A 25,510-nucleotide genomic window follows, 5' to 3' on the forward strand; every position below is an offset into this window, starting at 1 on the left:
CATTTCACAAAAGAAGAGATACAAATGGCCAATAGATACATGAAAAGATGTTCAACATCACTAGCCATCAGGGAGATGCAAATCAAAACTACACTGAGATTCCATCTAACCCCAATTAGAGTGGCAAACATAAAGAAATCAAACAACAATAATTGCTGGTGAGGATGTGGGGAAAGAGGAACTCTTTTATTCTGTTGGTGGGAATACAAAGTAGTTCAGCCACTATGGAGATCAGTATGGAGATTCCTTAGAAAACTGGGAATAGATCCACCATTTGATCCGGCTATACCACACCTGGGTATCTTTCCAAAGGGGTTGAAATCAGAGATCTATGTTAACATATGCATACCCATGTTCATAGCAGCACAGTTTGTAATAGCCAAAATATGGAACCAACCTAGATCTCCATCAACAGATGAATGGATTGCAAAATTATGGGAAATACAATGGAATTCTATTAAGCTATAAAGAAAAATAAAATAATAGCATTTGCAAGAAGATGGAAGGAACTAGAGAACATTATGTTAAGTGAGATTGGTCAAGCACAGAAAGAGAATGGACATATGTTTTCTCTAATATGTCCAAGCTAGGGAGTAGTGGTAATACCAGAGGGACTCCAGGTGATGGAGGGGAAATCTCAGCAAAGCTTGAATGGAAGGGTAGGTGAGGAAGAAAGCTGAGGTTGTTCAATGGAGGAGCTACATACGAATATGTGTAATAGTATAAATACAACATGATTGACCTGGTCACTCTCTATTGGGGGAGAAGGAAAAGGGAGGGGGAAGGGCATGAAGCACAATGTAAATGTACACCACTCTCAATATGTTTCACTTATAAAAAATAAAAATTAAATAAAAAATAAAGTGTGGGTACTGTCATGCGGGATTGTCATGAAAATTATCTCTATGTGATAATGCACGGAGGATGCTTAATACCCAGCTGGATTTTGTTAATTTGTTATTTTTTGTCCTTCCTATTTCTTACCAGCTAGAAAGTTCTTTACAGATATTATTAGGAACTCTTGAAAATGGGTTACTTTGCCTGGCAATGGGGAGACTCAAGAAGGGGCTCCTACTTCATAAAGTAATATCACTTCATCCAACACTGACATCACTGGTGTGTTAGCTTTCCATTACTGTAACAAATGCTTCTATATTCAACTTAGAGAGAGAAAAAAAGGGTTACTTTGGCTTCCAGTTTTGGAGATGTCAGCCCATGACTCATTAGCCCTATTGCTTTTGAGTCACCCATCACTGAAGCAGCACCTGACAAAACAGCTCACCTCATGGCCAGGGAGCAAAGTGGAGGAAGAGGAAGGGACTAAGGGACCACTTTCCCCTTCAAGGGCATGCGTCTAAGTACCTGAAACCTGCCACTGGGTCCTACCTCTTACAGGTTCCACCACTTCACAATAGTGCCACTGGCAGGGGACCAAGTCACATGGGCCTTTGGGGGACGCTCCTGACTCAAACTCTAGTGACCAAATTTTACTGTAATTTTATCAGTTTTTCCCACCTGACAGAACTAGCTAATTCTCTAAAGAACATCAGTGTCAGAAGAGGATTCTTTCCTACTCTAGATCCAAGAACACAGGCCAATTGTTGAGTTCTGGGACCTCTGCTAACACAAAGAGTATTAATAATAACAGCTTATTTTTATTGAGCCCTTAGTTTGTGTTGGGTACCACACTATATACTGGGGATGAATGGTCACATTTACTCATTAAAGCAGTTATTTCACATATGCATAGTTTTTTTAATCACCCTTTTGGTAGATGACAAAATTAAAGGACAAGACATTAAAGACCTTCTCTAGATTGGCATTTTAGCTAATATAAATATAAAATCTTGAAGCAAATTTATAACTACTCTGAAGCAGACAAATGTTCAACAGAGTTCCACTGAATTCCTAAGTGGATGATGACAATGACCTCGATTCTTCCCAGGACAGAAACGTATCTGCGAGACATCAGAAGCCTTGACCCCAAGCAGCCTTTTTCAGCTGCAGGATTTTACTTTGTCATTTCAGAGGGGTCCAACTGAGCAACCTTGCCTAGGCTTCTTCTCTTGAGCTTCTAGTATAGCCTTCTACTCTGCTGTTCAAGTCCCACCTTGGACTCACATAAGAATCGCCCAGGAAACCTTAAAAACTATGGTTCCTGGGGCTTGCTTCTGGGGAGTGGCATTACATCGGCTGTTGGGGGACAGTCAAGCGTATGTGCCACAGGTGCCTCTCGGGCATGGCCAGCACTAAGGCCTGTGACAGAGTTCTCTGTGTATGCCTCTTTCTCTCCTGCTAAACCACAGCTGAAATAGGGAAGAATCGGAGCCAGGTGTGGTGGTGCACACTTGTAATCCTAGCGCTTGGGAGGCTGAGACAGGAGGATCACAGTGTCAAGGACAGCATCAGCCACAGCAAGAAGTGAGACTCTCATCCACCTAGCAAGACCCTGTTTCCAAATAAGAAATAAAATGGGTCTGGAGGTGTAGCTCAGAGGTTGAATGCCTCTGGGTTCAACTCCCAGTATAAAAAAAAAAAATAGGGAAGAGTCTTCTTCCTCTTTTAATTTTCCATGTACTGAGATGCTGTAGACAATATTTTGAGATGTAGACAATATTATGCGATGCTGTAGACAATATTAGGAGCCTCATAATATTGACCACTGGTAGTCTGGGTGCAAGCTCTGATACAGCACATTTCTAGCTGAGTGGTTTTTGTTAAGTTATTGAACCATTCTCAGTCTCGTTTCCTCCTCTGAAGAACGGGGAAAATTAAAAGCATTTGCCATGACATTTTTGTGAGGTGGTAACTGTCAAGTACTCAGCACAGAGTCTTGTACACAACCAGCCCAGTCAGTGCTGGCTTGCAGGGAGGCTGAACTAGAAATGCCTACATGTGGCAAGTGCACTGGAGCGTACAAAAGAAACAGGTGATATCCCATCCACTGGATATATATAAGGATGTTATGCCGGGTGTTTAACAGCGTCATTTTTCACCCTCGTAACAATACTTTCCTATGTTACTAGTAGAGAAGGAGGAAATACACCAGGTGAATAGCTAAAAGTCTTCTACATAATTATCAGTATAGGGATGAGAACTCAGGTTTGTCTGTGTGCAGAGTCAAATTTTTCCACTTTATTACTAAGACTTCAAATATGTCCATTCATTCAATTCACAGATATCCATTAAAGGTTTCCCATGTGCTAGAAACTGTGCTAGCGGCTGGAGACACAGAAATGAGCCTCTACTTACATTCTACAGCAGGAAAAGACAGGCAGTAAACAAGTACCTCGACTTATAACATGTCTGGCAAGATAAGTGCTAGGAAGTAAAAAGAAAATAGTATAAAAGTGTGGGCAGGGGAGGGGAGAGAGAGATTTTAGGAAGGCCAGGAAAAAATTCTTTCATGAAGAGACATTTGAGTGATAGATAGGATAAAACATGATTGGACACTGGGTAGCTTGGAGGATTTACCACGGAATTGGAAGATGGGTATGAGAGAGAGAAGAGAAGGAAATTGAAGATAACTTCAAGGTTTGGGGCTTGAGTAGCTAGGTGAACAGAGTGCCTGCTTATTTCTTAAGCTGGGAAAAAATTCTGAACAGAGTTTTAGGGGGAAAATTAGGAGTTCTTTCAGTTTTGAGAGCTCTACTCTCCAGGTAGAACTGTTGGGTATACAGTTGGGTGCAAAAGTCTGCATTTTAGGTGAGAGGTTGGAGCTGAAGATATACATTAAATAGATGATATTTATTTATTTATTTATTTATTATTTTTATCTTTTGTAATATTGGGGATTGAACCCAGGGGAGTTCTACATCTAAGCTACAACCCCAGCCCTATTTTATTTTTTATTTTTAAACAGGGTCTTGCTAAGTTGCCAAGGCTGGCTTTGAACCTTTGATCTTCCTGTTGCAGCCTCCCAAACATTGTAATTACAAGCATGCACAACCATGCCAAGCTAAATATATGAAATTTAAGACATAGGAGTGGATGAGGTCCCTAGAAGCCAGCATAGATTAAAAAGAAGACCAAAGCCAGGCATTTTGGCTCACATGTGTAATTCCAGTACTTGGGAGGCAGAGACAAGAGGATTGTGAATTCAAGACAAGCCTTGGTAATTTAATGAGACCCTCAGCAACTTAGTGAGACCCTGTTTCAAAATAAAAAAAAATAAGGCCGGGCGTGGTGGTGCACACTTGTAATCCCTGCACTTGGGAGGTGGAGACAGGAGGATTGCGCAGGTTTGAAGCCAGCCGCGCTGGCTTAAGAGACCCTGTTTCCAAATAAAAAATATAAAAATAGTATCTGGACTGTAGCCCGGAGGTAGAAGGGTTCCATCCCTAGTATCACCAAAAAAATTAAAAAAAATAATTAAAAATAAAAAGGTTTGAGAGTGTATCTCAAAGGTAGAATACCCCTGGGTCCAGTCCCCAGTACCACAAACAAACAAACAAACAAACAAACAAACAAACAAAAGACTGAACCCAGGCTCTATAATATTTACAGTTCAGAAGGATGATAAGAAGCCGGCTGGGAAGCCTCAGATAGGTGGGCCAGCAAAGGAAAAGGTATAGAAATAGAATAGAAAGGGTTAATCTTGAGGCCAAGAGAAGGACTCTTTCAAAAAGAGAGCTGCACTCCTGTTCAGAGAACAGGCAAAGCTCATCAGTGCCCTGGAAGAGAATGTCAAGAGCCATACAGGGGAGGTGGCCACATGTGCAGATGACTCCTGCCAGGCATTTTCTCTGGCAGGGGGAGCAGGGAGTGGGCAGTTGCTGAAGGAAGACCCAGGTATATGAGATGACTAGTGAAGGTGAGATGCTTTGCAGATCCTGCCTGTGGGGCGAAGTGGTGCACACCTGTAATCCCAGTACTTGAGAGGCTGAAATAGGAGGGTCGCAGGTTCAAGACCAGCCGCAGTAATTAGTGAGGCTCTTGGCAACTGAGCCAGATACTGTTTCCAAATTAAAAAATAAACAAACAAACAAACATAGGGCTTGAGGGAGTATGTAGCTTGGTGGTACAATGGCTTTGGCCTCAATTCTCAGTACCATAAAAACCAAAATTCTGTAGAGAGGAGAAAGTGGTGCTGATGGCCGGAGGCAAGGGCGGTGTGATGGGCCCAGCTGAGGTGGGTGGGTCCAGCTCAAGGTGGAAGCTGGAGCTCAGAAGAGAGCTGAGACCAGTCATCCGCTGTGCACCGGAATCAAAGCTAAAACAGACCAATGTCCCTCACTTAGTCCTTACAATAACCCCTGTAGGTGAGCATCACTATCTCCATGTTAACCGAGAGACAGCGTGATTTGGGGAAGATGTTAAATGTAGGTGTGTGTTTGTGAAGACGAGAGATTGATGGGAAAATGAGCAGCCTGGGAAAGCTGTGGGTGGGCGGAGGCTCCTTCAGTGTGGGATATGAAGAGTGGGCTGGTTCTAAATATGTGGAAAGGACTGGAGAGAGAATTAAAAAAAAAACATAAAAATAAGATTTCCTTAAATATGAAGAAAGCACAAAATACAGTACTGGACCCATTCTTCATTTGTACCCTAACATTTGCACTTAACAGCTGTGTGACTTTGGACAAGAAGTTACCTACCTCTTTGTGACGTGGGATTCTCCTGTGTAACGAGAATTTTCATGTGTAAAATGCTCACATGTAAAACCCCCATAGGATTGTTGTGAAGAACACAGCCACAGACAAACCCGTACACACGTCCCTCTGCATCTACATGAATTGGGCCTAGCTTTTCTTATTTTCATGGTATTGTGATCTATGACATAATAGTCAGAAAATGTGTATTTTTCTCTGTGCACGGTGTGTGTGTGTGTGTGTGTGTGTGTGTGTGTGTGTGTACTCATGTGTAGATTTTTAGCAGGCCTGCTTTTGGGCGTCACTAGAAGATACTCTGCTTCCAGATTTTCCTCCTGGGGAAGGATCATTATTGATAGATGATGGGCGAGTCGGTTCATTCACTCTCTTCCTCAGCCCTTCATTTAGGAGGATTTCTTGAGCATCTACCCAGAGTCAAGCTCTGTGCTAAATCAGGACACAGAAGCTGAAGATAAATGGAACCTAATTCCTTTGCCCTGGGGCTCCTGGCCACCCCAGCAGACAGGCATCTAAGCAGACCGTGCCATTAAGACCTGTGGCCGTCCTCAGTGACCCGTGGAAGGAGGTGGCAGCAGGTGGGGTTAAGAGCACCAGTGTGTCCAAGCCTCGGACTTGACTCTGTCACCTGACTAAGACATCCTGAGTCAGCCTCCTCACCTGTAATGTGGAGATGGTGGTATTTAAACTGAAGGATTCTTGTGAGGAGCCAGCTGGAGGCTGCAGGCCTGGCTCCGGCATATGGCGGGGCGTCCTCAGGACTGGCAGCCGCTGTTTCTCCTCCTCAGAGCTGGTGCCGTGGCTGTGATTCGTGTGACTTAGCCACAACTCTGTCTTGGTAGTCATTGAAGAAGCCTTCCTGGAAAGACTTGAGCTGAGTCTTCAGGGAGGAATGGGGCTTCCAGGGGAAATGTGACCAGGACAATTTGGGTAAAGGAAGGGGTGCCAGGCCAAGCGCATTGCCCTCAGCCCTTTACAAAGAGGACTCACTCACGACTGCTCAGGTGACTGACTGAGGCCAGGCCAGGCCCACAGGAATGGACGAGGCGAGGTTCCTTTGCTTTGCTGGCCCTCCCTTGCCTGTAGGGATTTGCTTGCATTCCATCCTGTCTTGAATAGTTTCTTTCTGGCTATGATTGGAATTTTGTTCCTCCAAACCTGAAACAATTGTTCTGGATATATCCCCTCCTACCAAGGGGGAGCAGGTCCTGTGCTCCCTTAAGGAGTCCGCAGATACTCCCACTGTCTTCTCAGACCCCTGGTCATACCTCGGCTTCACCCAGCTGCCCTTATTTCTGTTTTAATCTAAAGAATAATAATAAAACCTATCCCACTAGGTATAGCTATAGGAAGCTTCCCAAACCACAAACATTAAGACAACTTACATTTATATAGGAGTCTGTCTTTTGTTAAAGCCTTCCGCATATGATTTTAAATTTTATTCCTACAACGACCTTGGTGGCTGTCATCCCATCACGCAGTATGAATTTACTGAGTGCCTATTACGTCCCTGGTATTGTTTTAGTCGTGGAGGTACAAGAGTGAGAATAAGATTACAGGCTTTCGGTAGCAGGGAGACAGGTATTAACAAACCGTATCAGCTTATTCATAACTACAAACTAGAATGCGCACTCTGGGGGAGGGACCTGATCTTAAGGAGCTGCGGTCGGTCAGGGATGTGGCTTCAGCTAGAGCTGGGAGTTCCCATTAACAAGGCAATAAGGCAGAGAGGAGAGAAAGTCAAAGCCTGTGGTTGGAGGGAGAATATTGAGGAACCAACAATGGTCTCCACATACAGCAGGAGGCCAGGCAAAATGGAACTTTTCGAGCCCTGGCAGGAAATCAGGCAGGTGTCAGAACAGGCAGAGCCCTGCAGGCTGTGTGAAGCCACTGGGAGATTTGAGATGTGTGTTTGTGTTGGAGGGGGCAGGTGGTAAGATGATCATGTTTTAAAAAATCATCCTGGCTGATATAGGGAGAACCACGTCTCCATTTGATGTATGAAAAAAAAAAGTGAGATAGGGGAGGAAAAGAAACTGTGACTCTCATATTCTTGTTTACTCTTTATAGGAATGCGCTGTTGTATATAATGTGCTTAGCCAATGTCTTGGACGTATTAATTCAATGTAAGTAAAGGCTGATCATTATTATTATTTTGGTTATCATGAACACCCCCTGTATAACACCCTGAATGTATTCCTTTACAACCATGAAGTATTACTTTTTATATTTTATAAATGAGGACACTGAGGCTCCGAGAAGTTAGATAACAACCCGACATTGTTGTCAAGTGGCAGAGCTGGGGCTCCAATCTCAAGACCTTTCTGTGTTGGAAAAGCAATGTCAAGAAGCAAAGCCAGAAAAAAGGCCAACTCTTCAAAGTACGATGGATTCTTCTCTCTCCTGAGATGCCCAAGAAAGGGTGAAGCTCTTAGAGTTGTTCTAAAATGCAACTTTAAGAGATTGGGAGATTGTGTCATTTGTCTTTATTTGACTTCCATAGGGATAGTCACAAAATGTTCATTCTTCCCTCTTGGTTAAATAAAATGTGAAGTTCACGTTTGTAGCTTTTTTACATCTATAACTCTTCCATTTTTTATGTGCAGGACCGCATCATTGCTAACATTATAGAAAGAAACACACACACACACACACACACACACACACACACACACACACACCAAACTGAAACTGGGACCCATTCTGATGTATTTTTCTCCTCAGACATATTTTAAATAGAGTAACTAGTTTTGGGTGACTCAATAGTGTGTATGAGAAAGCTACTCATTGCTTAAGACAGTGTAATAAAGAAGCCAGGCATGGTGGTGCATGCTTATAATTCTAGTCTTTGGGAGGCTGAGACAGGGGGATCTCAGGTTTGAGGTCTGCATCAGCAACTTAGTGAGACCTTGTTTCAAAATAAAAAAAAATAAAATAGGGCTGCGTGGGCATGTAGCTCAGAGGTAGAATGTCACTGGGTTCAATCCCTATTACTACACACACACACACACACACACACACACACACACTAGTTACTGTAATAAAAAAAAACTGAACTATCACATAAAACATTAGGCTGAAAAATAGTACCTATCATATGCTGGGTTTTATGAGGAACATCACTTCATTGTCACATTTAATTCTTAACATTCATAGGAGGAGGTTTTCTCTTTTCTATGCTATAGATGAACTTTGGCAGAGAGCTATGAATGGCCGCGGGCCTTCTTGTCTACCTTTTTACTGAGGCCTTTGCCACTATGCCCAGGGCCTCACCCTGAGGTAAGTTTTTCAGACCCTCTATTCTCCTTACCCATTGTTTTTATTATGGTTACAAATTACGACACATCTCCTTTACCAAATCTACCCATGGTGGGTGAGGCACAGATTGTTTTGACACAAAGTGAGATTTCCCTTTTGATGGACTTAACCAGTTCAATTTGGTTTAAATGACAGTTTGATAAAAGGCTTTTGTGGACGTATTTTTGTCTGTGTGATATAGGATGTTTAGTTTGATTAATATACAAAAGAGCAACTGAATGAACCAAATGTTTGGGTTCTCGAAGTCTAAGCTGGGAGGAGAGAACTAGGGAGCCAATCAGAAAAGCAAAAGCCATTGGGGCAGCTTCCTATGTGTTTTTATGTCTTTCATATTTAGAAAGTTTTCCTGGAAATTCTACTCAACTATAAAGTAGAACAAAATCATGTCATTAGCAAGAAGGTGGAAAGACCTGGAGAACATTATGTTAAGTGACATCAGCCAAGCACAGAAAGAGAAGGGACATATGTTTTCTCTAATATGCCCAAACAAGAGAGTATTAGGATTACCAGAAGGACTCCAGATAATGGAGGGGAAACCTCAGCAAAGCTAGAGTGGAAGGATAGGTGAGGAAGAAGGCTGAGATTGATTAATGGAGGAGCTACATTCGAATATGTGTAAAAGTATGAATATAGCATGGTCAACCTGGACACTCATTGGTGGGAGGGGAAAAGGGGAAGCAGGGCAGGGAGAGGGCACCAAGCACAGTCTGAATGTATGCCATTTTAAATGTTCCACAGAAAAATTTTAAAAAATTAAAAAAAAAAGTTTTCTTGGAGATTTTGATCATGTCTACTGTTCTTCCCTCCCTTCCCTTCAATATATGTAAGATACAGGGACTTACTAGGAAGAGAAATTTTCCCAATGCATCATTTTATTTAGTTACCAATACATTTTAAGGGAAGTATGTAATTTTAAAAGAAAAATTTATGAGATAACAATGTCTATTAAAATGTCATCTTCAGTCTCCATTCAAGGATTATTCCAAACATTTATTTGCTTTTTCTGGAGTACAGCTGGGGAAATCACCTGTGGTATAATGTGTGCTCCTCTCATCCCCAAGTCCTCAATAACAGGCTCCTGCTCTCAGGATGAGAAACAGGGTGGGCTGCTCACCACCTCTGTTCTGAGCCCCAGGAGGGGTCACAGAACCTCACCATCCTCCACCTCTTCAAGCAAGTAGCACTTGTAGGACAGTCCCTAAGGTTGAAAAATGGCCAGCCAGTTGCTTTACTTAAAATTGTTTTCTTCCAAGAATGTGTCAGATTTCAAGAAGCAGCCAAGTCACATATAGAAAATGCACAATCAGCTACTGACTAGAGAAACGTTGAATCCTTCGGTGCTTAGTTGATGAGGAATTGCTAGAATGTTTACAAGGCTCACACATGCACACACAGAAAGTACACACACACACACACACACACACACACACACACACACACACACACACACAGAAGGATGCATATCGTGCCAGGACAGAAGGTGGAAGAAGTCTCTGAAAGCAAGAAGGGAGACTGGGGAACGTGTACAGGGCTCAACTCACCTTCTCCTCAAAGCATTAATTAACTCAGGACCCCCACAAACCGCATTTCCAACAAGTGCCAAAAGTCAGCTGTGCTCCTCTGCTCTGTAACCCAGGTACAGACAGACTCCAAGTGAACCAATCCGACAACCGACACTCCACAGTCATGTGCTAAGCTCATTCTATTTTGCTAATTGCTTTCTTGGGCATGCACCAAGTTATTAAACAGACAGTGACAAAACAGAGAGCTCGGATAAATGTATGTGGCAGCACTCACTAAAAAAAAAAAAAAAATTTTCCCCCTAGCACTAGTTCCAATGACTTGTTTGCATATGTTAAAGAGAACAAGGGAAATTGGCAAAATATTTCAGAATTATTTTCTAATCAGCTGCCAGCTTTGAGATCACCTTTGCAATATCATGCTGCTCTTTGGAAAACACTTCCCTTCCTTGCATAAGACAAGCTGATTTTAGGAGCAGATCTAAGTCTGAAAGATACGAGCTTTTGCCAGGAACGACAGTCATCCACTAGCTGCAGAAAGCAGCATCCGCAGAACCTGTGGGAAGTCAGACACCAGCCCACTTCGTCCCACCCACCCAGACACTCGCCCTCTCTGGTCTGTACCTTCCGTGTGGCAGCTGGAAGAGAGGATGGTGTTCGGAGGTCTGAAGATGTAAGGCAGGTAACGAGAGAAGCATTTCATCTTCCAAATAAAAAATAAAATTCTAAATAAAAAAACAGTCTCCTGAATCCATAAGGATTCTCCCGGCCTTCAAAGCTGGCTACATCACCAATATGTTTATGTAGGCTCTCTCCCAGATCTGCAAAGCTGGGGAGCCCGAGGAATAACTGGAGATGGGTCCCATTTTGCCATCAGCGCCAGGAAGCACTGCCTTACATTTCTGCATGCAGCTCAAACTCAGAAGCCCCCAAGCAAGCCGGGATATAGCCTCTTCATTGGCTGAAGCTCCTCCGAGCAGGATCTGCTGAGTAAGTCAGTCCTGCCTGTAAACACACGCTGAAATGCTCTGCCTGAAACCTCTACCTTTTCCCGTGTGGTCAGTTTCTCTTTTAGCAATAGAAATCCAGCAGGATATGGGAGTAGTGAGGATAAGTGACCATCTCTTATTTAGCTGAAAGATCAGATGAAACAAAGACAGCATAGTGTTCCGCCCTGGAGTGAGATGGCTGTTAAAAGGAGCCACCGTAACACCATGGATCTCAGGAATATTAAAGTACAGTGCAATGAAATGAGTCTCTGTCCTTGCTTAATCTAGATTTAGTTCTATTTTTTTTTAATGCTGAAGCTCAAACAATAGGACCATTTATCATTTAGGTGAAGCCAAAAGCCGGGTCGAGTCAGCAGTGACAGAGGGCTAACACAGACGGATTCTGTGTGCCACTAGGGCTGTGTTTCCCCTGCCAGCCTTCACACTGAAGCAATAACTTAGTCCTAAGTTACTCCCTGTACAAATGTAACGCTACCACACAAGGGAGGGGACTGAAGCCAAGGGAACTGACCCTCTAACCATCCATGGACTCTGACAGCATTTGAAACGTGGAATAACTAAGTTGATTCAAGGTTTATACAACTTTACCAGAACTCCGAGAGAGAGAGAGAGAGAGAGAGAGAGAGAGAGAGAGAGAGAGAATGAATGAATTTTAAAGAAAAGACCTGGCCAATCACCAAATACTAGTAAATTGGGATAGGGGGGGGGTTGGTTTGGTTTTGGCCTACAAAATAAAATGACTTTGGAAACCTTATTACTGAAAGGCAGGCAAACCCAGGGCTACAGTTTGGGATTTGTAAGTTCTGTCAAAGGCACTATTGTATAGGATGAAGAGAAAGAGTCAAATGTCCTTTGTGTGGCATTCAGAGACACAGGGAAATGATTTAAGTAGTCTGTAAAAGAAAACAAATAGCCTCCAGAATGGGATTTTAAAAAATAAAAATTAAAAAAAAACTATGTCTCGAAAATCTGATGGGAGAGTTTTTAAGTCTTTATGAACTTTACCAAATTATTTAACTTATCATTGGAGAACTGTGCCAGTTTGCCCACAAGAGGAAAGACACAAAGTAATTCTAGTGCAAGGCCAAGCATGAGAATATAAATAGACTCTTCCAGCAATCTGTCACCTCTCTAGCTTTTAGGCTGTTGTAACATGAAGACACACTGCTGACTGAGCCAGGCCATTTAGTCCTGGAATAAGCATATAACCTCCTCCTGAGACTTGGGTGCCCAAGAAGGTAGGGTCATCCCACATGAAGCACTGTTTAAATAATGCCTACATGGTCTGATTTATTGTGTGGAAGATCTAAAATTGAGACAAAAAGAGCATGCTCTTTCTAAGATGTGGTTGAGAATAGAAGGGATGTGGGCTTTGGGATCACTGACACATGTTTGAATCCCAATGTGTTCCTTGACTTACTAGCTAACTAGACATGATCCCAATTTTAACACTCAGTTTTTTCAACTGTAAAGTGGTAACGATAGCAAGGTTTTCCACAGGTGGTTTTGAAAGAAATGAGACAATAAATATAGACCATCTATCACATTGTAGGCATCTCATAAACTACCAAGTTGCTGTGTGATGCCCTTCTCTGAGCATCTATGGCCCTGAACCAACCTAGGAGCAGATGAAGGGCAGGTGTGGTTCTGAGGGGGTGGCACTCCACTTAGCCAGGCCTGAAGCCTGTGTTTGACATTGACTTACTATGAATAGGGACAGTAATAGAATCTTGTACCATATGGCAAGGGCAAAATAGGACGGTTCACATGAAAAACTCACACAGCTCCAAGCACATTATAGATGTTTTGTAGTTTTAATCACTATTGTCTCTAATAGGAATATTGCTCCTACATCACAGTATATTACTGTAGTTCATTACAAGTATTATCTAAACAATGAAATTTTAAACTTATGGAGGGAGAGATCAACATCTAATTCATCTTTGTGTAACTACTGCCTAGCCTGGTGCTGAGAGCAAAGTCAATATCCAGTAAAGATTAATGAGTGAGTGAATGAATGGCTGGCTGGCTGGATGGCTGGCTGGATGGCTGGATGGACGGATGAAGCATCTTTTTAAGATGAAAGCCTTTGGAAGCTATGTATCTCTTCTTGTTTTATGTCAAGGTCTTTTCCCACCATGAATGAAGTGAGTTTGAACCTAATGCAAAGCTGGTAGATTGTTTAAGCAATAGCATTATGGAATTTGTGAATAGACAAGTTTTGACTTTATGCATTTCAGTTTTAGACACACAGTAAGAACTTAAGAAATATCTTCTGAATCAATAGCAGCCATTCCCAAAGTAAATATTTCCTGAATGAGAAAATTTTCACTGATGATGTTGCCCATAACTAATCAAAACTAATCAAAATACAAAAAAAAAAGAAAAGGGAAAAATAAAAAGCCATCTACATACCCAGACATGGTGGCACACACGTGTAATCCCAGTACTTGGGAGGCAGAGACAGGAGTATCACAGGTTCATGGACAGCCTCAGCTACTTAGTGAGGCTCTCTGCCACTTAGTAAGATGGTGTTTCAAAAAAAATAATAAAATAAGGCTGGGGGTTGTTATCTCAGAAGTAGAATGCCCCTGGGTTCAATCTCTAGTACTGAAAAAAAAAGCTGTCTATGCCTTTAAAATAAAAAGATCAGCCAGGAATGGTAGTTGTTGGTACACAACATAATCACTCTACTTAGGAGGCTGAGAAAGGAGGATTGCCAAGTTCACGACCAATTTTGGCAACTTAGTAAGACCTTTCTCAAAAATAAAATATAAAAAAGGCTAGTGGTGTAGCTCAGTGGTAGAGTGTTCCTGGATTCAATTCCTGCCTCTCCCCACACACAAGGAAGCAAAAGACTATCGGGGTTAGGAGTCCCAGATGCTCCATTCCAAACCAACCAGTGCTTCTCACTTTCAACTAAAGACATCTTGTCCAATCCAAAATTTTAAATGATTGATTTAGTGCCAGGCCCAAGCTTCTTATCTACTCATATACATAATGGACAAGTGGCAGAAAGCAAACTAGAAATTTGCTTGGACAGGTAAATCTGATATAATGATCTGTACGACATCATTGGAATCCTTTCAGTGTGCCTCCCATCTTTTATCCTCTTTGATCCTCTCAATAACCCCATTTTAGTGGGGTGTTGTGGCACGTGCCTATAATCCTAGTACTTGTGCCTATAATCATAGTACTTGGGAGGCTGAGACAGGAGGATTGCAGGTTCAAAGCCAGCTTCTGTGATTTAGCAAGAGCTGCTTTCAAAATAGAAAATAAAAAGGGCTGTGGCAGCAGGGGTGGGGGTGTAACTCAGTGGTAAAATGTCCTTGGGTTCAATCTCCAATATACATTTTTTTCTTTTAAAAGAAAAAGCAGGTAGAGAGGAGATACAGTATTCTGCACAGGAATCACCTGTTGAAATTGTGAAGCATGTAGACCTTACAGCCCCCTAGCCTAAGCATCACATTCTTGAGGAACATCAAAGGGCTTCTTACTTTTAAGTTTAAGGACCCCTGGAATGAGGAGTTTCACTTCTGCTTTGTCTGGATGAGTAGGGGTAATAGAAAGTTATCCAAATATCCTTGCCCTGATTCTTGTAAGCTTTTATCTAATACTTTGTTGCCACTCTGTGCTTATCAGGCACTAGGAAGAGTGAAGAGCCATAGCATAGATCAGCAGGGTTCTAAGAAAAGAAACTAAGAAACTATCTTACTACAGCCTCACTGGGGTTGTGACAGCTGGAAGAGGGTCTGAAAAGATTTCCCTGGAACTTAAAAAGTCCCAAAGGTCAATATTAGAGATACCAGCTGTTTCCCTAGGCATTGTTTACAAATGGCTCCCATTAAAAGGGGAATTACAGCCCAGTGTGGTGGCACACTTGGAGGATTGTATGTTCGAGGCCAGCCTCAGCAACTTAGGGGACCCTCAGCAACTTAGAGAGACACTGTTTCAAAATAAAAAATAAAAAGGTCTTGGAGTGTGGTTCAGGGGTAGAATGCTTCTGGATTCAATGTGCAGCACCAAGAAAAAGAAATCAATTATCTTACTGGGAGGTTTAGTAAATAAAGAGTTTCCAGTCATTAAGCTATTAGTGATTTACCTTCTGGTATTCCTAATGTCATTACAAAGAAGAGCAGGGTCTTTATAAGGAGAGGATTGCCCAAGGAGTGGCAGAGGGACTAGAGGGAGAGCCCAGGGGCAGAAGGAAGCACTGATAAAGGAAGCCACGCATTTTAGGTGCCCTGTGAGAAAATGTGCCTGGACTCTGAAAGAATCCAGAGATTTTAAAAAAAATGCCCTTTTGTGATTTCCACATGTCAGTTTCTGGCATCCAGCAGCAAAAGAGCAATGAATTGAGAATTTCTTGAGCGTTGTTCTATGAACAGGCTGCTCCAAGCTCCTTTAGACTGACCTCCTGGGGGATCAGCAGCAATGACTTCTGCTCTGCCAACTTCCAGCTGGAGTCCCTGCCTGGGACCCCACAGGCTCAGGATCCCCCAGACACCTGTCCCCACTGGTGCCCAGCCTACAGCCTACTCTCACGGAAGCCCAAGTTTTATGGGAAATTTACTCTGCTCATTCCCTTGTTTTAGAAATCCCCTTTGGAGGAAAGTTCACGGTTATAGTTTTTCATTTTGCTAAGAGGGAAAATAAATCTCATGAAGAAAAAACTTAACTTCTTTGAGATCAGTCAGGATGAGCTTTTCCATGTTTTCATTTTCAAGTCAGAGTAAATTCCTTTTCATTCTTCAAATCTTAAAAATAAAATTGTACTACATCATTGGAATCCTTTCAGTGTGCCTCCCATCTTTTATCCTCTTTGATTCCTCTCAATAACCCCATTTTAGTGGGGTGTTGTGGCACCATCTTCAGACACCGGTTCTTGATGCCTCAGACTGGCTGGAATCTCCTTGCTACAAAGTACCAAACACCATCTTCCCCTTTCAAGCTTTCATTCCTTATTGAATTTATTTATTGAACATCTACTTATCCTAGACACTGCACAGTGCTAAGGAATTGCTAGTGGACAAGACAGATCCGATTCCTGTCCTCTTCCTCAGGTGTAATGTGTATGGTGGACACTGAACGAGGCAATTCAGTAAAGTGCTTAGAATTCTGCCTAGCATAAAGTTAGTGCTATTTAATCACACTGATAATTGTTGTTCAATGTCTGACACTAACCAGACTCCAATTTACAGGAGGGTAGAAATTTGACTTTTTTCCCTGAATCCTGAGTTCAAGGCTCATTGCCTGGAACACAAAAGAGGTTTCCTAGGTATGCTTTGGGTTGAATCGAGTGGAACCAAATTAGAATTAGAGAGCTTCCATTATGCATCCCACACTCTGAGGTCCACAATGTGGCAGATTCTGATCTGAAAGGAAAAGGTCACTGTGATTAGTCCCTGTGTCCATTCATTCATTCATTCTGTACCAGCCCTTCGGCCACCAGTAGACACTGGCCCTTTCCTAGGTATTGGAGAGAAAGTGAAGACTATATTGAGCCTTCACTTACTGAGTTGATGTTCTCAAAAAGCAAGACGGGCAATGAGCCAGTAAGCATTACCTTGACAAAGTTAGACCAGATGGTGCAAAACATAGGAAAGGAAACCTAATAGGGATGTGGAAGAGAATGACCGCCTCACTCCGCTGGTCAGGGAAGGCTTCTACAAGGAGGTGACATCTAATCACTATGCCCACAATATCTCGTGCCATAATCCTAAAACACCTCGCATAGGAGTCTGAGTCAGAAGGATCACAGGTTCCCGCAGAGGCTGACAGATGAGTTGCTGGCCCAGGAATGCATTTGGCTCCCTGACTCGCCTTCCTGCAACTTATCTTCACAACTTCCCCTCCTAATTCACTTAATGAATTATTTAAAAAAATAATACTCTAGCCGGGCGTGGTGGCGCACACTTGTAATCCCCGTGCTTGGGAGGCGGAGACAGGAGGATCGTGCAAGTTCGAAGCCAGCTTTACTGGCTTGGGACCCTGTTTCAAAATAAAATATAAAATCTGTCTGGGAGTGTAGCCTGGAGGTAGAAGGGTTCCATCCCCAGTACCACCAAAATAATAATAATAATAAATAATAATAATAATAATAATAATAATACTCTATTTAATGTCTGTTGTACAGTCTTTAGTATAAGCCAGTGGAGGCTCAGATGGAGCTGTCTTGCCCTCCCATCATATCCCCAGACCCACCAGAGCAGTCAGGAGGATCTTCATTCATATTTTTGATTGGCAGTTTGGACCAATTACTCAGCTAGTTCTCTTGGCACATGACAAAAGCCACCACAAGGTGGGCAGCTGCAGATAAGACGGAAGAGGACTTAAAGATGAAGAGCAGGCTCGGTTTAGAGCAGATGCTACCACGCAGCAAAGGAAGAAACAAAACCCAGTTGGGTACAATGGAAGATTTTGGCTCTCAGTGAAAAGACTGCAAAAGTAAAAGCATAAAGCCAAACATGTTTTCCACTGGATTTTATATACACTACTAACTCTCATAGCACCTATAAGGAATAGACACATAGCATCTCCTAATTTGTAAAGAAATGTCAGTGCAAAGAGAAAATATATATTTTTTTGGTTCTGAGCCATGGAAATATAATTTGATTTTAAGAGATGATGATGATAGTCATAATAAAATCAATCATGGAAATTGGGCTCGCCTGTGTTCTTACTGGGTTTCAGTCACTCTGCTAAGCACTACACCCAGAATATCTCATTTAATCATCTTAAAAGACCCAGAACAGGAGGCTGACACAGAAGGATCACAGGTTCTGAGGCCAATGCGTGTTAACTCAGTGAGAGCCTGTTTTAAAATGTGGAGAAGTAAACTCATAGCTTTTGTTGTGTCCCTATTAATTTCTGCACCTCATCTCCTCCATCTATAAAATGAGGAGATTAGGAGTGATCTTTCAGTTTCCTTCAAACTCCAAAATGTTGCGTCTCATGCTCACCCCTTGGTGCATTAACACCATGTGGGCGAATAATTCTTTAGGCTTAAGAAATGCTAATTAACACTTCATGTTTGTTGGTGACCTATAGGCAACCCACCACCTATAACTTTTCCTCAGCTTTTTGAGTATTAAGCAGGTAGAACCTGAGCTTGGAATCCTCCTCATATATTTCGTGTTCTCCCCAAAGATGAGGCTTGCCTTTCTTGGACTCAAGTGTAAGTAATCTTTCTGAAAATACATGGGTCTGATGGCCATTTGTGACTTACTTAGAAGCAAATTTAGCAAATGTATTGGATACTAAACATTTAAAAAAATCATCTGGATGGTAGGAAGATGAGCCACTTTTATTTTCTTTAAACTGTGTTTTGTTTTGTTTTCAGTGTTGTGGGTTGAACCCAGGGCCTCATACATACTGGGTAAGTGCTCTACCCCAAGCTACACCCCCAACCTGTAATCTTATGTTTTCATTGGCATTACAGCTAACGTTAATTTAGAATTTCTTCTGTGTTTTATGTGGAGTATTTTATTTAATCCTCATGATAAGTTTCTGAAGGAGAAACTACCATTTTCCCATTTTACAGAGGAGGAAAGTGAAGTTAAATCAAAATCAAATTGTGCAGAAAGTGGCCCACTGGGCCTCCAACCCAGACCATCTGTTCATAGATCATTCTCTTAACAATGGTGAGCTTTTCCCAGGACCTTCGACTTTCTACAAGCAACACAAAGCATTACTTTACATGAAAGGGAATGCAAGTATTTTAAGAGGAATATCTGGGTTGTCATTATAAAATACATTTTGTGAATTATCCTTTCTGCATTTGTTTTATGAATTAGTTTGCATTGCTATTAAATAACAACATTTTTAAAAGACAACTTGTCTTCAAACTGTAAATTACTTATTTAAAAAACATTCTTTCTCAGGTACATCTGATGAGAATCTACCCTTTACATCAATTATAGACTAAAAAAAGAACAAGAAGGTAAATTCTAAAATATGTGTGAATTATACATTATAAATAATTTCCATTACTTTTCCCTGGAAATTAGGCACTTGATACCAATATCTGGAAATCATTACTCCTTGACTATCAATTGTTTAGACCTGTCAACATTAAAATTACCTGTACATTTGATTAATGGTGTGGAGTAAGAAGCATACACTGAAATGACTTATACTATAATTTGAGAAAAGATTGCTTTAAATTGTAATAAGAAGAATGACTCCTGAATCAATAGGTAATAATGATTCTTTAGCAATAGCTGACATAATTATGAAAATATCCTGCATAGTAGAAAGAATAACACCAAAAAGTGGTTTTCAAAGAATAATCATTTGCCAGGCGTGGTGGCGTATGCTTGTAATCCCAGCATTTGGGAGGCTGAGACAGGAGGATCTATCTCAACTCAGTGAGACCCTGTTTCAAAATAAATAATAAAAAATAGGACTGGGGCTGCAGCTCAGAGGTAGAATGCCACTGGGTTCTATCCCCAGTACTGAAATAAAAAGAATTATTTGATATAGCATCCTCCATCACCTTCTACATGTCCATATTGTATATTTCTTGTATCACATGTCACTATCTGGAATTACCTTATGCCTTTATAAGCTTTCCCTTTGTATTGTCTATAACTGCTATTAGCACATGCATTCTATTAACACCCTGGACTTTAACTATTTCTAATGTTGCTGTGTTTCCAATACCTACTGCCCAAGCCATATTTATCAAATAAAAAGATGCATGGAATTTAATATTCTTTTTTTTTTGGCGGGTCTGGGGATGGAGCTCAGAGGCAATTGACCTCCAAGCTACATCCTCTTCCCTATTTTTTCTTCTTTATTTTGAAACAGGGTCTCACTAAGTTGCAGAGGGCCTCACTAAGTAGTTGAGGCTGTCCGCGAACCATGATCCTCCAGTCTCAGCCTTCTGAATGCTGAGATTACAAGTGTGCGCCACCACACCCGGCTTAATATTTCTTTTCTCTAATACTAATCATAGAGTTAGTTGCACCCTTCCCTTTGTTTTAGGACTATTTAATAGATCAAAAATATATATGCTGAAATAAGCATGATATTTTAAATCTTTCTGAGGGGAAGGGTACTAGAGATTGAACTCAGGCATTCTACCTATCCCAGCCTGATTTTTATTTCTTATTTGGAAACAGAGTCTCACTAGGTTGTTGAGAGCTTTGCTAAGTTGCCGAGGCTAGCTTTGAACCTGTGATCCTCCTCTCTCAGCCTCCTCAGTACTGGAATTACAAGCATGCCTCACCACACCCAGCTGATATTTAAAACGTTGAGCACAAAACCAGGAACTGTCCCAAATTTGCCCATGTACTTAATTATTTATTCTTGGCTTTTGAATTCCAGTAAAAAAAATCATATAGGCAACAAATAGACTAATGAGGGGTCATTCAGCTAAGCCCACGTATGAAGGTGTCACTGGTATCTCACTGTTGTGTACCAGGAGGATGCGTGTTGGGGTGGGATCTGAAGAGAAACACCCCAAGACCTGTGTAAATGTTTGTATGACACTGAACCTCATTAAGATGTATATATATATATATATATATATATATGGATATTTTAAATGTTGCATTGTAGTCATACATCTTAATAGGGTACGAGATGGAAGAGGCATACATGCACACATCACTCATTCAGCCCTTCCTCATTTCCCACCCCGTGCCCTCTCCCTCCTTCGTTCTCATGTTTGGCTTAGTGATTGACTTTGATATGTTTGTGAATGAAGATAAGTATTCTCCTCATATAGCTTCAAGACAAACCAGTCAGAGAGACTTTGACCCTTGAATTTCCTGAGACAATATTTCCACAAAAAGCAAGTCAACGACCTACTTTCCTTTGCCCAGTTTGGCAAAAGACATGAGTAACCAAACCTGCCTCTTTTCTGTAGTTTACACTATTATTGACCTGTCTTTAATTGCATCCCCATTTGGTCTGGGACCCTCTACTAAGGGATGATAATCCTCCTGCAGATTCCAATGGGAGTCTGTCTGTGTAAGCCTGTCAGGCAGATGCCATGCTCCTTACCAGTGGTTGGTTTAGAAGTGGGCAGGTGTCTCAGACTATGGCCAAGGGGGAATCAACATAAGTTTGCCAGGGACATGTAAAAGGGTTCTGTTTATCTTTTTTTTTCTTTTTCTTTTTTCTTTTCTTTTTTCTTTTCTTTATTTTTTTTTTGTCGTACTACCTCTACGGCTTTTCTACCTCTGGGCTATACTCCAAGACCTATTTCTTATACTTTATCTGAAAACAGGGTCTCACTAAGTTGCTGAGAGCCTCACTAAGTAGCTGAGGCCGGCTTCGAACCTATGCGATCCTCTTGTCTCAGCCTCGCAAGCGCTGGGATTACAAGCATGCACCACCACGTCGGCAGGAAAAAGTTTCTTGCTTTAAAAAAAAAAAAACCTAGACTACGCAGGGCGTGGTGGTGGACATTTGTAATCCCCGTGCTTGGGAGGCAGAGACAGGAGGATAGCGCAGGTTCGAAGCCAGCCTTGCTGGCTTAAGAGACCCTGTTTCCAAATAAAAATATAAAAATAGGTCTGGGAGTGTAGCCCGGAGGTAGAAGGGCTTCCAGGAACCCCAGTACCATAAGAAAAACAAAAAACAAAAAGCAACAACAAAAAAAGCAAAACCAGACTACCCTTCCTTTGGATATCATTGGGTTTCTGTGATTGCGATTCTCAGAGTTGCTATCTTTGTCTTGAGACAGAGCTGACATTCTAAGGACAGCGAGACAGGGAGAGAAGCTGAGTCCTCCACTGTGTGTTCAGCTGGAGAATTCATCAGCTCCTGGGGGCTCCATGCCTCCGGGCTGATTGTGTGAAAACAATGAAGCTGTACAGTATACTGCAACAACCTAACCACTCCCTGTTGACCCCATATCATCTACTGTTGATCTGCTGCTAGAAAAAGCATTTTACAACCAGTGGCTCTCTCTCTCAGTTGGGCAGACGTCCAGGTCTTTGCAGTGGTTTATCAGGTGTCCCTCTTGAATCTGTATACCATCATCTCCCTCTCTCCATCTTTCATAACTTCTCCTTTGCTCACTCAGTTCAGCCATGCTGCCTTGAGTTTAGTCCTGGGACATAAGAGGGAAGCTCTTGCTTCCAACCATTTGCACTGGTTATTATCACTGCTTAGAATTCTCCTTCTCAGTTAGCCACACGATCTTTGCTTTCTTTGGATTATTGCTCAAATATAATCTTTTGCATAAAGTCTTAGCCATCCTATTTTATTATTTTTAAATTTTTTATTGGTGCATTGTATTCATACATCATAAGGCTATCCTATTTTAAAGAGAACAAGATATACCTGCACTTCCTATTACTTTTATTACCCTATATAAGTAATTACCCTATATTTTGAATTCTACTTAATTCTTTATATCTATTATCTGTCTCCTTCACGACTAAATCTTCAATGAATCCAATGCCTACCCTAATAAGCAGGTGCTTAGTAAATATCTGCCAAACTAAGTGGGGGATAATTGTTCTTTTACTCTTCCAAGTAATTTTTTATGTGGTACTGGGAATGGAACCCAGGGGCATTCAACTTTTGAGCTACACCCCCAGCCCTATTTATTATTCTTTTTATTTTGAAACAGGGTCTCACTGAGTTGCAAAAAGATTCACTAAGTAGCTGAGGCTGTCTGCAAACTTCTCTTCTCCTGTCTCAGTCTCCCAAATGCTGGGATTATAAGCATGAGCTACCATGCCTAGCTTTTCCAAGTATTTTTTAAAATTTAATTTAATTTAACTTCATTTTTTTTTTTTTTTTTTTTTTTGGTGGTACTGGTGTTCCTGGAAACACTTCTACACTCCCAGACCCATTTTTATACTTTTTTTTTTTGTGGTACTGGGGTTCCTGAAAACCCTTCTACCTCCAGACTACACTCCAAGGCCCATTTTTATATTTTTTAAAATTTGGAAACAGGGTCTCTTAAGCCAGCAAGGCTGGCTTCGAACCTGCGTGATCCTCCTGTCTCCACCTCCCAAGCACGGGGATTACAAGAGTGTGCCACCATGCCCGGCCAAGTATTTTTAATAATAGTTTTCTGCTGCAACTGAAAGCATCTTAGATGATAATTTATTTTAAGCTGCCCATGTTCAATAGCCCACATTTTCATGACAGTGAACTATGTCTTAAACTCACAGCCAATATCTTCAGAAGAATATTCTTCACCCCAAAGCCATCACTCCATCTTGTGCAGTGGAAGATGAGAAGTAGAAAAATTGCTGGTGTAGGATTAAAACAAATCTGCTTTCATTCACAACTTACCTCAAGTTCTGTTCCAAACTTTTCTCTATCTGCCTTAATCTCTTCATCTTTTGGAAGAATAATCTATCGCCTATCTGTCTCTACTATCTACTTTTAACATCTCTTTAATGTGGGATTTCAATATCTACTCTAGTTATCTCCCATGGGTTACAAGAAATAAGATAACCTTCCTATGTTAAAAGAAGAAAAGTGCTATGTATCTAATATGGATGGTTTTGAAGCTATTTTATTCTTCTAAAATTATTCATTACTGTTATGTTAATGGTAATACTGATTTTTTTTTTGCTTGTTTGTTACTGAAGGCTATACAGTAGTCCCTTTTTGTCTACATGGGGCACATTTCAATATCCCCAGGGGATGCTAGAAATTGAGGATACTCCTCAGCCCTGTATAGATTATGATTTTTTTCTCTCACCTGTTATACAGCATCACTGCCTAGTACCAGAATGAATCTGTCCTTTTATGTTCTGTGCCCTGGTGCCTCATTTGTATTGCGCTTGTGCTTTGGGGTCATTACTAAATAAAAAAGAGGTTTTTGGAAGGAGTGACAGCTGATTTGATAACTGAGATGTCTGCCAAGCAACTAATGGGTGGTAGCATGGATTGTGTGGATATGCTGGGCAGACTGGTAAGACATCTGAATGGGATGAGCTAGGACAACCTGAGATTTCATCATGGTATTCAAATGGCATGCAACAGAAAACCTATAGATTGTTCTAGAAAGTTCCAGAATTTTCCATTCGATATTTTTGAGCTGACTGCAAGTAAGTAAAATTGTGGAAAATGAAAATGCAGATAAGGGATGGGCTGCTGCCTTAATTCAGCAGACATCCTGGGGCCCCTATGTGTCTCCAGGTTACTTTTTAGGAATGATCTTTCACAAGGAGTAGACTGCTGACTCTGAGGTAAGACTGGACTAGAAGAGTGTGACTGGAATAAGTTAAACTTTCTAAACCTCAATTTCTTCTACTATAAAATGGGTTTAAACTGGCACCCACATCACATCTTATCATTGTTAATTACAAGTATTATTAGAGTGTTGTCTATGAAAGCTGGTTAGATAGAATTATTATTATTACTCTACTCTGGCCAGGTATAGTGCAGTGCTTTCAGAGATCTCATTAGAAAAGAGTGTCGTACTCCTATGATAGTCAGGAAAGCTGAGTACTCCAAAAGAATGAGCCAAATCTGAGACTATATACCTAAAATCCTGGATAATTTCTATTCCTTCTTTAGGTCTCAGGTTGGCTCCTTGTTACCTGAGGGAGCCTTCCCTACTTTCTTGCCTATGATTCTGTAGGTTGAGTGATTTACTATTTTTCTAGCAGTTTTTCAGATTCACATTGGATTATAATTGAAAACCACTTGTTGATATCCTTACAGGCAGACATGTTCTTAAAGGAGGACATCAATGGGGCCTTATCCATTCATGACAATGGCTTCATAGCCCTCTAGTATCTAGTATCTTCATAGCCATCTAGTATCTAGCACATACTAGATGCTCCATAAATATGCATTTGTTGAATAAACTGGTTTAAAAAGTGCTTGGCATGAAGGAAGGGGTAAAATGAATAGCTGTGACGCTTTTTCTATTTCTGGGCTTAGAAATATTTAATTACCTAATGCATTAAAAAAAAAAAAAACAGGAACCGGACATGGTGGCAAATGTAATGCAGTAATCCCAGCATTCAGGAGGCTGACTGGAGGATCATGGTTTGTGGTCAGCCTCAGCTACTTAGTGAGGCCCTCTGTAACTTAGTTTCAAAAATAAAGAATAAAAAATATGGCAGGG

The 25,510-nt window shown here is 41.3% G+C and overlaps 1 protein-coding gene across 4 annotated transcripts in view; it reads right to left on the minus strand.

Annotated features, from left to right (window-relative positions):
- Positions 1-25,510, minus strand: part of PPP2R2B (protein phosphatase 2 regulatory subunit Bbeta) — a gene marked incomplete at both ends in the record, with an annotated part of 520,202 nt that overhangs the window by 486,608 nt on the left and 8,084 nt on the right. For 2 of the 4 annotated variants that reach the window (XM_080698199.1, XM_080698197.1), the window contains one exon: positions 11,069-11,231. The exons of 1 other annotated variant lie outside the window; for it this stretch is intronic. In XM_080698199.1, the coding sequence (XP_080554325.1) occupies positions 11,069-11,147 (79 nt within the window). Of the gene's footprint in view, positions 1-11,040; positions 11,232-25,510 lie in introns of those variants that run through there. One more of the 4 variants, XM_080698196.1, reaches the window with a different exon arrangement.

The sequence above is a fragment of the Muscardinus avellanarius genome, assembly GCF_963383645.1.
Source record: "Muscardinus avellanarius genome assembly, chromosome: 7".
Classification (NCBI taxonomy): domain Eukaryota; kingdom Metazoa; phylum Chordata; class Mammalia; order Rodentia; family Gliridae; genus Muscardinus; species Muscardinus avellanarius.